The sequence below is a fragment of the Macaca fascicularis genome, chromosome 3 (genome assembly GCF_037993035.2).
Source record: "Macaca fascicularis isolate 582-1 chromosome 3, T2T-MFA8v1.1".
Lineage (NCBI taxonomy): Eukaryota > Metazoa > Chordata > Mammalia > Primates > Cercopithecidae > Macaca > Macaca fascicularis.
In genome coordinates this window covers 117,692,291-117,707,489 of record NC_088377.1, presented here as the reverse complement: position 1 = coordinate 117,707,489, position 15,199 = coordinate 117,692,291, and the positions used below count along the sequence as shown (strand labels likewise).

General features: G+C 38.2%; 1 protein-coding gene across 1 annotated transcript in view; it reads left to right on the top strand.

Annotated features, from left to right (window-relative positions):
• The first annotated feature begins 518 nt into the window (after window positions 1-518).
• Window positions 519-15,199, top strand: part of SCIN (scinderin) — an 85,087-nt gene continuing 70,406 nt past the window's right edge. Inside the window, exons 1-3 of the mRNA XM_005550090.5 lie at window positions 519-789; window positions 8,310-8,464; window positions 11,348-11,509. Of these exons, the coding sequence (XP_005550147.1) occupies window positions 591-789; window positions 8,310-8,464; window positions 11,348-11,509 (516 nt within the window). The 5' untranslated portion in view covers window positions 519-590. The remainder of the gene's footprint in view (window positions 790-8,309; window positions 8,465-11,347; window positions 11,510-15,199) is intronic.

Genomic DNA, 15,199 nt, shown 5'->3' with positions numbered 1-15,199 from the left:
TTAGCAGAGGAAGATTTGTTCTAGGAAAGAAGTATTCTAGAGGGCCAGAAAGAACAGGTATTGCTCCACCCGGGTAAACGCTGACTCAACTCTGTAGGGCTGGCACGCTCTTTCCTCACCTCACCCCTCCTGCCAAGAACAACTGAGGTCCAGAAATAACAGAATTAGCGAGAGAAGAGGAAATATGCAGGACGGTGATGATGAGTATGCACGAGGGAGTGCCAGGCAGTTTTAATCGTTAATGTTCTCCGTCTATTGCTAGAGAAAATGTCTTTCCTTGGAGGAGGCATTGGCACAAGTTACTACAAACTCCCTCTGAATCTCAACACTTCTGGGACGCCAATTCTGCTCCTGGCCTGGGGCAGGGCGTGGGAGCTTGGAAGCCAGCGCTGCGCTCCCGGTGGGAAGCGATCGCCTACTCCATCAACTCGCGCCCGGGCACTTAGCCCCTCCCGTTTCAGGGCGCCGCCTCCCCGGATGGCAAACCCTACAAAGTGGCGGCGAATAAGGTTCCTCCTGCTGCTCTGGGTTTAGTCCAGCTACAAGGTCAGCGAGATCCCGCGCCCCCCGGAGCATCGCGTGCAGGAGCCATGGCACAGGAGCTATACCACGAGGAGTTCGCCCGGGCGGGCAAGCAGGCGGGACTGCAGGTCTGGAGGATTGAGAAGCTGGAGCTGGTGCCCGTGCCCCAGAGCGCTCACGGAGACTTCTACGTCGGGGATGCCTACCTGGTGCTGCATACGGCCAAGACGAGCCGAGGCTTCACCTACCGCCTGCACTTCTGGCTCGGTAAGGGACGGCGGGCGGCGGGACCCCGACGCGCCAAGGCGGGCGAGGGGAGGACCTAGGGGTCCGAGATCTGCAGACGTGGGAGCAAAGGGGACTGCAAACTGAGCTAGACTGGAGACCTGTCGGGCGGCCCTTTGCGGCCGGCCACTTTCTCCCCGCCGAAGTCAACTTGCCTGCTGCAAACGCGAGGCTCTGGCGTTGTCCGCAATTGACTTACCCCACAGGCTTTGACCTTTGCCAGGTGTAGTTCCGGGACTTTGGAGCTGGTGACTCTGGCTTCTTCCCCTTTCACCTTCAAGTCTCCAAATGCCACTCTTGTCCAGGGGCTCTGCCTCCGCGCGCGCCGTCTCTGGCCAAGCCCTGCTCACCTTCCGACAAGCTCAGTCCTGCTTTCCCTGTCGGGATGGAGAGGAAGTCATAAAGTTTGGGTGCATCTGCCGCCGCTAGGGAGAAGTCTTTTTCTTTTCCTTCACACATTATTTTTGTTTGTTGCTTTCGGGCACTGGCTTATTTTCTCTATGATTGCGGGAATTATTGTTCTGGGCCTCTTTAAAATAGGATTCGACCCGCACCACGCTGCTTGCGGGTCTGGTAGACAAAAACTCCGCTTCATTAGGAAGCTGACGCCCTCAGAGGGAAGCAAGAAAAAGATACAGATATTTTATATATAAATAAATAGCTCTATATGGGTATTTCACATATTTATGTAGATAGTCTGCTTTATTGTTATTATTTATTATTTATTTTAGCAAGGACACAAGATGGAACAGAAACTGTTCCTTCAGCAGTAGTAATTATTTTGAGCTGCATTCGTGCCAGGCTGTCAGGACACTGGGCCTTGTGTGTTCTTTTTCCACCTTCTACTTTTACTCATAAACATCCCGAATGTCCACCCTCTCCCCAGGAGGTCTTGTGCCAGTGGGCACACCCTGTCTAACAACATACCTATTCTCTGAGCCTTTTTGCCTTCTTTTAAAACTAGCTAGCCTGCCCAGTACTCGTGTTTGTTTAGTTTTATCCCTGAGCTTAGGAGGAAAACACACAAAACCACACACACGCATACACATTTTTAAGTCCCTGAAAGCCAACATTGTAATTTCTAACACTTGAAGATTTTAAGAAATGAAATAGTAGAAAACATGGAATAGTGACTGTCTAAACACTGGCAAACACCTGGAACAGGCATTTGAGAAATGAGAAATGAAAAATATGTAGATGAAGACAAGACTTCTAATTATAACATTTGGAGTCAAAAATTTGTGTTAGTTTGAGGAGGCGGAGAAGGCTCAGCCTGAGTTCTAAACACATTTTGGTTTCTTGCTGCATTGCTGTTATTCCTATTATAATGCTGTAATACACTGTCATCTATTTGTATTTTGTGCCAGAAAACACTGAAACTTTAATATATAACCCATGTTCAAGAATGAATGATGCCAGATAGAATAATGATGTCCTTACAGAGGACTTTCTATGTAGAACATAAATCTAATATGAATGAAAGTGTTTGAAATGCCACATTTGCCATTTGAATAAATTAAAATGTGAAATCATTCCATATCTTACTGCAGACAGCAGTTAAGTTTGATTTTGTCAGACGACCGCAAGGGAGATTTGAACACAGTTCTTTAATTCTATACATTTTTATCCAAGTTGACTTAACTACTGTTTTGTAGGGTTTATAGATTCACCTTATTCAGTTAATTATCTGCTTAATTATCCACTTGGTGCTCATAAATTTCAAAAATATAATAAGAAATGCTTTGGGCAGAAACATTTATATTCTTAAAGACGTGCTAAAACTGAAGTCAATAACATGTTAATAACAAGCGAATTCATTCAGTAATTATTCAATATGGCCAGTACTGTACAAGGCACTTGTAGATATGAATAATTAATGAACCTTCTCTGAAAGTTCATCACCTCAAAGGTGCAAAAAGACAAAAAGTGATATAACACAGGTAGAATGTGATAGTTACTGTGAAAGCACAAAGTGTCTGTGGTTATAGGGAAACAGAAGCCTTTACAGAAAAAAAAAAAAAAAAGAGTGAGAGTACTTGGAAGGGTTTTTGTGTCAAGAGAGAATCATGGAGAGGAAAAAAGCTTCAAGTAAAATAGTCAACAGGACCTTCAGATGGGATTGCCCAACAGTTCTTCCTACTTCCGTTCCCTAAGAAAACAGAATTTCATCCAGAATAGTGTAGTCTAAGACCTAAATTAGGATGAATCCATGAGGATTCATCAGAGAGACAGATTGAGAGAAAGTCCCAGGAGAGAGAGCTGAACATCCAGGGGAAAAGAACATTTGGTTAAAGGGAATCAGCTGGAAAGAAGAGAAACTAAAGTTAAACTGAGATGAAAAAAGGTGCGTAGCATAGAAATGAAGAAACAGGCCAAATGGGAGGCAGACAGGGGAAACAGAAAGAAGTTGGACCTAAAACGAGAGAGAAGAGAGGGAGAGTCGTCTTTCCTGGTCTCTCCTTCCATGTTTCCAGAACACTCGGCATATCTCAGATTATTTTATTGTATTAATATTACGTGCTGAAATGTATTAACATCATATGCTTAAATGTAATGAAAGTAAAAATTTATTGCAAAGAACTTAAATGTTATTGCATTAGCCCTTCTTTAAAAACATTTCAGCTTTGCACCTAACAGTTTAAATGCATCCATCCACCTTCTGTTTCTAGTTCCTTATAGCACCAAATGAATGGGTAGGTCTAGATAGTAAAACTGCTCCCTGTCACATCCCTAACCTAAGCTACAAACACTTATCCTCATTCTTTCTGTTTGCCAGTTTTAAACTTTACCCAAATATATTTTAAAGCAGTATGCATTTATGTTATAAGTGGGCTGTATCAGGCCTTGTGCCCTGAGAATCCAAAGGATTGGATTACAATATACGATACAAAGAACTTATATGAAGGACTGGCTAGGATGCTGAGAAATTGGATCATTTACATTGCTGGAGCATGGGGGTGGGTACGTGCAATGGTACAGCACTCTGGAAAAGAGTTTAGTAGTTTCTTACAAAACCAAATATATTACTACCATATGACCCAGCAATTGCATTCATTGGTATTTATCCCAGAAAAATGAAGTTTTGTGTTCACATGAAAACCTGTACCTGAATTTCCACAGCAGTTTTATTTGAATAAACAAACACTAGAATCAGCCCAGATGCTTTTCAACAGGTGACTGGTTGAACAAGTTGTACATCTGTACCAACTAATACTACTCAGCAATAAAAAGGAACAAACTGTTGATACATACAACAACTTGGATGAAGTTCCAGGGAATCATGCTGAGCGAAAAATCTTAAGAGGCTTTATACTGTATGATCTCATTTATATAACATTTTTGAAATGACAAAATTTTAGATTTGGCATTGCCATTAGTTATGTATTGATAGGGTGAAGAGGGGATGATGTGGGCAGGAGAAGAGTGTATTATAAAAGGGCAACATGAAGGATGTTTTTGGTGGGACTATACAGCGTCTTGATTGCGATAGCAGATGTATGAATTTGTTCACGTGATAAAACTTTATAGAACTAAATGCACATATACACACATGAATACAAGTAAAACTGAAAAAATATGAAAAGAATAGGTGGATTATATCAATGCCAATATCCTGGTTGTGGTATTCAGTGCTGTACTGTACTATACATTAATATACTAAGCCATACTGTAATTTTACAAAGTGTCACTACTGGGGGATATTGGGTCTATTGATCTGTGTCTATCCTTCAACAGTACCAATCTGTTTTAATCACATTAGCTATATAGTAAACCTTAGTATCAAGTAGAGTGATTCCTCCCACTTTATGCTTGTTTGTCAAGATGATTTTAGCTATTCTAGGGCCTGTGCCACACTATATAAATTTTGGAATAAGCTTGTATATGTCTGTAATAAACCTTACTGTGATTTTGATAAGAATAACATTAGGCCTATAGATCAATTTGTGAAGGATTGACATCGTTATTATGTGGAGTCTTAAAATCCATGAACACTAAATGTTTACATTTACTTAAGTCTTCATTGATATTTTGCATGTCATTTTGTAATTTTCAGTGTACAGTTCCTATACATTTTTTTAAACTATATGCCTGAGTATTGCAGTTTCTTTGGAGTGATTGTAAATAGCATTGCGCCTTTAATTTCAGTTTCAGCATGTTCATTGTTTCTATATAGAAATGTGGGCGTGGACTGGGGAGGCGGAGCTTGCAGTGAGCTGAGATTCGGCCACTGCACTCCAGCCTGGGCGACAGAGCGAGACTCCATCTCAGAAAAAAAAAAAAAAAAGAAAGAAAAAGTAAAAGAAATGTGACTGATTTTTTGTGTTACTGATGAATCTTGTATCCTGCTAATTTGCTCAATGTACTTTTTATTTCTAGGAGAGTTTTTATTTTTTATTTTTATTTTTTGGTAGCGCTCTTAGAGTTCACTATGTAAACAATATTGTTGTCTCTAAATAGAGACCTTTTTATTTCTTCATATTCAATTTGTATGCCTTTTTTTCTTTTTCTTATTTTATTGCAGTGGTTAGAACTTCCTGTACTGTGTTGAATAAGAGTGGTGAGAGTCCACACCCATTTTCCGGATTTTATGGGAAAAACATTCAGTCTTTCACTGTTCAGCATTGTTAGTGCTACATTTTTTGTTGACTCTAATTATCATTTGAAGGTGTTCCTCTCTATTCCTAATTTGGCTTATTTTATTTTATCATGGATGGCTGTTGGATTAACCTAGTTTTAAACCCCTCTTTTTATCTATAAAATCGTTACAACCACAAAATACAGTAATTTGCAGGATGTACACAAGTCTAACATAATATAAAATAGCATGGCACAACATAGTATAACAGAACATAAAAGAGACTGGTAAAATCAGTGTAGGGAAACAACAAATGGAAATCATAAGCAGATTCATAGGGGAAAACTAAATTGATTCTTAACCAGACTTTATACACAAAGTTCATAAGTTTCTAAACACTTTCTGGAATTCCATCATGCTACAACTGAATTTGATTCTAATTTTTGCATCCCAAGGCTGACATTGGCTTCATCAAGACCGTCAACCTCTTTCAGGCAGCCTGTTTTATTCATACAGATATCCCCTGGCCAACCACATTACATAAGCATCAGCAAATGATAGCGTAATTTAATTAACTTACTTTCAGTTCATTCATTAACTTCATGCCTGTCCATTTACATCTACCTAAAGAGATTCAGGTTTCAACTTGTAGTCAGGTAAGGATGTTTATGTCAAATACATCATCTTTAGCACCTTTGATGTTAATCTTGATTCCAAGTTATCTCTTAAAGCATCATAAAAATCTACATCTACGTCTTTACAGTATTCTCAGTTAGGGTTTGGATCCCAAATTGGCAGAAGAATGACACCAGAGTCTTTTCAGATCGCAAAATTGCTGGTGTGTTAAATAATTAACTTTGACCACAGCAAGTTCACAAAATTGTTGTCATGTCAAGTAGTCTTCTAGCTACTGAGTTGTTTTTTGTTGTTGTTGTTGTTTTCCCCCCTCAGAAGATACTTGGTATATGGGTCTCCTTTGAGAGTAAGAGGGGGAATTGTAAGAAATCTGATTCTTTCTTTAATACAGCTGACTGATTTCCCTTCTTCAACTTTGGTGAATACTCTCAATTAGGGTTGTTCATGTGAACTATTAAATTATTACAGCTTCTAAGCTTTTATGCATCAGTTATCCATGGAAGAAATTAACATACCTTGTCACTATAAAATTGTACCGTTAATGAGAGCCTGAGTACAAAAAATTACCCACAAGTGTACTGTAGCTTTTAAGAACCTGTGCTTCAGAGTCACACAAACCTACATCTGGTCCTTTTCTCCCAAAAGTTGCTCTCTGACCTCAGAAAAGTTACCCAGCCTCTCTAAGCCTCCATTTTCTCGGTTCCAATCTAGTAGAAAATAGGTTCTGCTTTATTAGGTTGTTTGAAGATTAAATGAGATCATCCATGTAAAACACTGGCACAGTGTCTGGCCCATAGGGGTAGTATAAATGTATAATGTTGGCCATTATTATTTCTAGAGTCATTTAAGATTTTTATTACAGCTTGGATGTAGTAAAGAGTTTGAAGTGTTTTCCATAAAATGTGAGTACCCCTCCTGACTGTCCGTACTGTGACCTTTATGTACACTACAGACGCTCGTTCTTACTAATTGTTTTGACCTTAGTGAAGTTACCTGGATGTGATCTGTATTACAATTGTGAAAATTAAATGTATGTTGTATGTAAAATACCCGGAACAATACCAAGTACATTAACACTTAATAAATGTTAACATGCTGCTTCCTTTGCTCTTCCTTTCCTTCAGAGATCATTATTTCATTCAAACAAAACCAATCAGATAGTGAAGTAGGGAAAAAGACCAAAAAAATAGGAGTAAAATTAAATTATATTCATTTTCCCATTGTAAAAACCACTTATTTAATTATGGCTCATGATGTTCATATTTCTCACAAACATTAATTCACATATTGACATATCATAAAACCAAAGATTTATCCTAATAAAGGCTAAACCAGTTGTCAAATGTTTTCATAGCCTGATCTTATTGCCCTTACCAAATTAATGTTTACTTAAATCTCATTGGAATAGGTTGTTTTATCTTCCCGAGCAACTTCACACAGCAGTGTTTCTTTTTAAAATTTTTGAAGGAATTGGAAAAAGCAGAAACAAAAACAGGCCGGGCACGGTGGCTCACATCTGTAATCCCCAAAAATTTAGGAGGCCAAAGCCAGAAGACTGCTTGAGGCCAGGAGTTTGAGACCAGCCTGGGCAACATACAGAGATCTTTTCCCTACAAAACACCTTTTTTTTTTTTTTTTGAGACGGAGTCTCGCTCTGTCACCCGGGCTGGAGTGCAGTGGCCGGATCTCGGCTCACTGCAAGCTCCACCTCCCGGATTCACGCCTTTCTCCTGCCCCAGCCTCCCGAGTAGCTGGGACTACAGGCGCCGGCCACCTCGCCCGGTTAGTTTTTTGTATGTTTTAGTAGAGACGGGGTTTCACCGGGTTAGCCAGGATGGTCTCGATTTTCTGACCTCGTGATCCGCCCGTCTCAGCCTCCCAAAGTGCTGGGATTACAGGCTTGAGCCACCGCGCCCGGCTGCACAAAATACTTTTTTGAGAATTAGCAAAGCATGGTGGCATGCACCTGTAGTCCAAGCTGCCTGTGAGACTGAAGCAGAAGCATCGCTTAAGCCCCAGAGTTTGGGGTTACAGTGAGCTATGACTATGCCATTGCACTCCAGGCTTGGCAACAGAGCAACGCCCTCTCTCAAAAAAAAAAAAAAATAGACAAAAATATTGTTAATTATTAGCAAAATAATATGTGACACTATTTCAGCTAAAAGATCTTTCTGTAGAAGACTGTTGTATTGACACATAATTGAAATGAAAATTTCTGACTCATATCAGAAATTCTGCCTTAATCCTTCTTCTTGCTTGGTATTTGAGGTGCTGTTGTTCACTGTTTTAGGAAAGGAGTGTTCCCAGGATGAAAGCACAGCTGCTGCCATCTTCACTGTTCAGATGGATGACTATTTGGGTGGCAAGCCAGTGCAGAATAGAGAACTTCAAGGATATGAGTCTACTGACTTTGTTAGCTATTTCAAAGACGGTCTGAAATACAAGGTAAGCAGCTCCCTCACTTTCCATTATGAATCCCTTTCTCCTCTTGTCCATCCATACCTCCTGTCTTCATAGAATGACAGTTCATTGAGGACACAGTTTTTTGTTTTTTGTTGTTGTTTTAATCTGTTTTGTTCATGGATATATCCCCAGTACCTGATGAATACACAGTAGGTGCTCAATAAATGTTTGTGAAATGTGTGGTACAATATGTGAAATATTGTGACAATTTACTTTGATAGGTTAATTTTTTAAAAGAGCTTTCAGTTATGTCTTCACAAGACAACTTTTTAATATTTTGTAGCTATTTCAACATTTAAATTTTGGTAATTTGGGTCTTAAAAGTTTTTGTTTTTGCTATTCCAGAGAATCTCTGAAGTTTCTGTGAGTACCCGAAGCCTTCAAAATCTCAGTTGTTCTGGAATATATTAATACAGTATTTATAATAATTATAATTTTAGTTACTGTAAAGAACTATACATGTATTTCCAAAATAGTGTGCTTTGATCTTAGAAGGGATGCAGATGAAACTTTTGAGCTGAAAATTCTGCAGGTAAACTACACACACGCACATACACAATTTACCCACACTGGTCTGAAACACCGATCAATTGGCTTTACTTCTGAAAAACAAGAACAAATAGTTAAATGGTTCTATCCCTTTAAGGCAGCCTTCAGTATAGGACAGGGTTTTTTTTGTCTTTTGTTTGTTTGTTTGTTTGTTTTGTTCTTTTTTTGTCATTCTCCCAGTTATCTTTCCAGACTGGCCCACCCTTCACCATTCCTGCCACCCACCCCTCCACGTGTGTTCAGTTCAAGTGTGAGGAATACCCTCCCCAGACAAACGTCACAGATTTCCGAAATCAAACACGCTCCAGCAAGTGTTCTGCACATCCCGCTGCCCCGCCTTGTCAGCATGTTACCCTAGTGAAGACCTGAAACCTTAGAGCTTCACTACAATTCTGACTGTAATAATAACTCCACTTACTAAGATGGCAAGGCTTATTTACACCTTTACCTGTTCAGAGTCTTGGTTGAATATTTTGTGATACTATTAAGATCAGAACAAAACACTTATACATTGTAGGTTCTCTTATGTCTCTTGAAATCATTTTTTTTTTCTAGGCTATGAACTACCCTAAATACAAAACTATTACCTCTCATTTTATTTGATTCACATGAGCTCCTACAGTTTATGACAAATTATACTGAAACTTCCTTTATGTCAGTGAACTCAACATTTTAAATAAGTTGAGTCTTGTAGTTAGTAAAAGCAGGTGCTGTGACACCATCCTAGTTATGGAGCCATTTCTGCCACATATGACGTTTTTCCTTTAGGGAAAATACAGAGCTTTCTGTGCTCAGTTTCCCCAAACAATAAATATTATAACAGCTTCCTCATACAGCTGTTGTATTAAGGAATAAATTAAATAATAAAGTAACTGTGGTCGGGCGTGGTGGTTCACACCTGTAATCCCGATACTTTGAGAGGCCAAAGCAGATGAATCACCTGAGGTCAGAAGTTTGAGACCAGCCTGACTAATATGGTGAAATCCCCTCTACTAAAAATAAAATAATTAACTGGGCGTGATGACATGCACCTGTAATCCTGGCTACTAGGGAAGCTGAGGCAGGAGAATTGCTTGAACCCAGGAGGCAGAGGTTGCAGTGAGACGACATCATGCCATTGCACTCCCGCCTGGGAGACACGAGTGAAACTCCGTCTCAAAGCAGTAGTACATAGATGAAAACTTGTATTTATTTAATTATATAATGCTTAGTTTATTCAACCAAGAAATGTGGCAGTCGTTGTAAAATTATGAACTGGGAAATCATTGTATATATATATTTTTTTAATTTGAGGTTTTAATTGTCCTGAAATTAACTTTTAATCGATACCAACTTTTCTTGGAGAATGGTGGAAATTTAAAGTCAGTGGAAAAGAATGTGCTAATGACAAATTAGCTCTAATTTTCCTTACCATTATTATAGAGGTCTTTAATCTATCAATGACAGTTTTGTTTATTCTGCAGCTCAGTTATGCACATATAATTAATTATAATTAATTGTAGAAATAAAGATATGGTTCATATCATTTAATTAGAAAAAATGAAAAGGTAAAAGATGATTGCAAATAATATAAGAAGATGTAGTTGATACAATTAATATTTTTTCTTAAGCATTTCTTTAATTCAGTGTGATTGTATTTCATTTTATTTTGTTTTGTTTTGGCTGGGGATGTACAGTCAATATATTGCATCTCTCCTAGCTTACAGTAAAAACACTCAGGCCTAGCATATTTATTAATAGTAAGACCTGTTCACCAGAAAATATAGAAGACATTTGATTACTTTAAATGTAAAAACAAGGACCATACATAAGATCAGCCCATTCCTGGCCAGCACTCAATAACCATCTCTGTCCCAACCCTGTACCAGTGTGAACTTTTGGGTGCCTTCTTCTCTGGCTGCTGTCATCTGTACGTGTTATCTCTGACCCTCCTCTAGCCACCTGTCACCTTCTTCCCTGAAATATTTGCCTTCTTGCTTAGTAATGATTTGGGGATCATTAGTGTCCAAAGGGCAAGAGCTATGGCTTCTTCTTTTTGTTTTTGCAGCAGCGTTTTATACACTGAAGGTTCTCAGTAAATACTTGCAGCTGTCAATTGAATGGTTGAAACAGAAAGAATAAAGAGACCAAACAAACACAATCTGTTGATTACCAAGGGGTTCTCTCTTGTCTTATGGAATAGGTGGCTATTTTAACTTGGCCTGACGGTACAGTTTTGACACAAACACCAGCGGTATTATTGTACTTTGCTTTGTCTAGGTAGACACCTCATCAGTTTTCTCTTTGTTTTTTGTGTGTCTTCCCTCCATTCATCAGGCTGGAGGTGTGGCATCTGGATTAAACCATGTTCTTACGAACGACCTGACAGCCAAGAGGCTCCTACATGTGAAGGGTCGTAGAGTGGTGAGAGCCACAGAAGTTCCCCTTAGCTGGGACAGTTTCAACAAGGGTGACTGCTTCATCATTGACCTTGGCACCGTAAGTTTCATATACACACATTGATGTCTAAAGAAAAGTGAATTGCTTTCAGATCAAATCATATATACATGTTATTGAAAAGAATCACTTTTTCTACACACTGGAAAGGGGCCATGTTTATGTGAGATGAGTAATTGCCAAGTATTTAAATGACGCATGAAGTGAGACTTCAAAGGTTTTTCTTTGATAGGTTTAGAATAGTGATTTAGTTCTTCCCACCATAGAACAGATATTGACTAATTTTTAATACATTTCCCCTTCTCTCTGAACAGAGCTTCCTCTAATTATTTTTGTCTCTAATTGTGCATGGGAAAACATAGCTTGAGGGGGAAACTGGTTCCCCCAGCAACAAAAGGTTCTAGAATATAATATAGACATAAGATGAATCTAAACAGCCACCTAAAGAATTGTAAAGATGTATTTTGACATACATATACACACACACCATACCGTTTCACACTTTTCAATTAGCAGAAGTACAAATATCAAGTATCATCTTAACAGCATGGGCAATGGTATATTATATCTGACTTATGTTTTCTTCCTGGAAGACGCTCCTCTAATATCAGGTATATTTATTAATCATTATTGTCATGACAAAGAAGCATTATTGCAAGACCCTTTGCTAGACTCTAGAAGGTAGGATATAAGTTGTATCTTTAAAACTTTGTTAAGTTTTATAATAGAAATAAAGAGCATTTCCCTCCACTGAAAAACCATGTGCAAAAGCAATGAAAGCAAGAAAGCACAGAACTTACAAGGATCTCCTCTTCCTGCTTTTCATTATCATAATTTTCATCACACCATACATCTCAACATTCTAATGATCATTCCTAACATTTCTGGGCCAAACGTTATAACAGAGTTATGAGCTGACCTGCATTGCTTCAGTTAGCATGAGGCTTGTATGTGGAATTTGCTCAAGGTTGCAAAGTCAGTAAATGATGAAGCCAGGATTAGACTCTCAGCATATCTGATGTCCCACTAAGCTTTTTGTTTTATTGCATCTACTTGGGCAGTATTTTGGGATAAAGCAGTAGACAGAAGCCAAAAGAGCTTATTCCATTGGCATAGAGGAGGGGCACAAAGGATTCTGAAAATAGAGTTACAAAGTTCTGTTTAAGCAATATTAATTTAACAACAGTACAGAGATTAAATGTACTAAGGTTATACATTGTTTGGAAAATGACCCCAAGATATAAACTGCATCAGTTTCTTTAAGTGAGCGTGCATCTATAGTTTTATTACTACTTATACATAATCCAACTGTCTTGGATCATACCAGCTTGTGTGCAAAGTTGAGATCACAATAATATAGATGCCCAAAGTACAATTCTTAATATTACACGTAGACATCTACACCCTAAATGGCAGTACTTTTGCCCTGAATCTCACAATAAATTTCATGGGAAAGTCCTTCTCAACTTCAATAGCTAATTCATTCTCCTAACAGATTTAAGTCCTGACTCTCAGATCTAGGCAGAATACACATACTATTCCACCCTTTCATTCTCCCCTCCCGCTGCCACCCCCTACGCTATAAATAAAGAAATAAATAACTCGTGTGAATAAATGTCTACAGCCACACAGTTCCAAAGCAGTTGCACCATTCAGTCTCTCAAACCCTATGCACAATAATTTTCTATCTCAACTTTCATCTCCACCATTTACACTCTAAAGCCCCTTATAATATATAAGTGCTTTTGAAAATAAAATGGCATTTTTATTAGAAAAAGGAGACCTCAGTTCTCATTCCAGTTGCTGTACTCTGAGGTTCTCATCTGTAAAAGTAGATATTCGATTAGGTGATCATGAGGGTCCCTAAACAAGAAGGACGCTTCCCAATGATAATGTAATTAATTACTGCCATTACTTGTAAGTATTTCTTTTCTTTAAAAACAAAAAAATTGTTGTGTATAATGTAATTGTTATGTAAGTATAATCATCTATTCAATTATCATGGATAGCTTCCAGTTGAGCTTTCTAACTATCTGCTATGATCTTGGGTAACTCACTGTCTCTGAGCCTTAACTTCCTCATTTGTTTTTACATCTTGAGTCTGATTTCTGATGCCACTTTTACCCTTAGCTGACTATGATTCAGTCTCATCTGACACACAGTCACATCTGGGAAATGGCAGTTATCATCCCAGTTTCAAAAGGGGAAACAAAAGCTTTAGGCCTTAGAAGGTATGTGCAAGTCACTCCACATTCATGCCAGTTGCGTGGTGACCCAGGATGGGGCCTGGTTTTTCTATTCCTACTTTACATTCTTTTCATGGCACTAAGCTAACTTGGTAGTATATTAGATAGTATGGCCTGGTAATAGAATGTCTTGCGATAGTTTCAGAATCTGCTGAATTCAAACCTGATGATGCCTAATCTTCTGAGATTCCACTGAAAGCAGTAGCATTCACTAAATCATTTATTATTTTGCAGAACAAATACAGAGTTTCCACTATGGGCCAAGTAGTTGGGTGTGGTGGTAGACAGGTTGTAGTTCTTATGTCGTATACTCTCTTCTCATAGTCAACCTGTGGGAGTATGACCCACAAATCCAGGTTCATGTAAAAGGGACAGAGTCTCTATTATAAGGTTCCAGGGCATTCGTCTATTTAATAGTAAGTTATTTTATATAGTTAATTATCTTTAATAACTTTCAAGTTCTCTTCTCCCATGCCTTGTAAAAGAGATATATGCAATGAAAGATATTTGTTGCAGAGGTACTGGTGCTTGGTTATCTGTTATATTCTGGAATTTTCCTATACACAAAAGGGATACCCTGGTGAGAATCAAGCACCAGATTCCTACATAATCTACAATAAATACTTCCAAGATCTGTGTTTGTGTTATTAACCTTTAGCCAGTTGGTGTGTTGCCAAAAGTTTCTGAATGGTGATAAGATCTTGAACTACCTTGGCAGCTTTATTTTGGGGTGTGTCAGTAAACAAAGAAATACACGTAACTAAACTTTTCTGTACCATAATATTTTAATAGTAGTCATTACGCTAGTTATTTAAAGACAACCTTCTGTGTCAGAGAGCCTAAAAGGATGCCAGTGCAGTTTCTTCAAGTTTGTATTATGACCCAGGTATGAAAAATTTAATTTAAACATCCAGTTATCACCCAGCTAAGGCCACCTGGCCAAAACTAAGTTTATGGATATAACCTAAATCCCATACCTTGATCACATATCGGAGAAATCAGCTTTTTTGATCAACAGTCACTATTATTAATATGTTATTCCATATCTCTTAGAAATATTTGTCCTTTTATTGAATTCTAAATTATAGTAAATATTCCCAGACATTACAATATAACCTCCTCAGCCTGAGGCATAAGATAGTATAATTATCAGTTTAGCCAGTTTGAAAGGGAAGAAAATCATCAATATTTTGGAGAATGATTTAGACCCATTGTCTCATATTTAGCATATTTTTAGAAGATAATATGAAACGTGGCTAGATCTTACCAATTTATGGAGTCATTGGAAAAACACTTTTGAGCAATATATTTTAAGGGTGGTGAATTTATTAGTCATGATTTTCCCACTATTTTTAAAGATATGAAGTATTTTTAGAAATTAGTAAAATTACATCTGAAAATACTGTAAAATACTTCGGGTAACTGCAGAATGTGAATGATAGTGGGAAAAAAGCCCATATTCTTAAGATTTGGGGTCTGAGGTTAA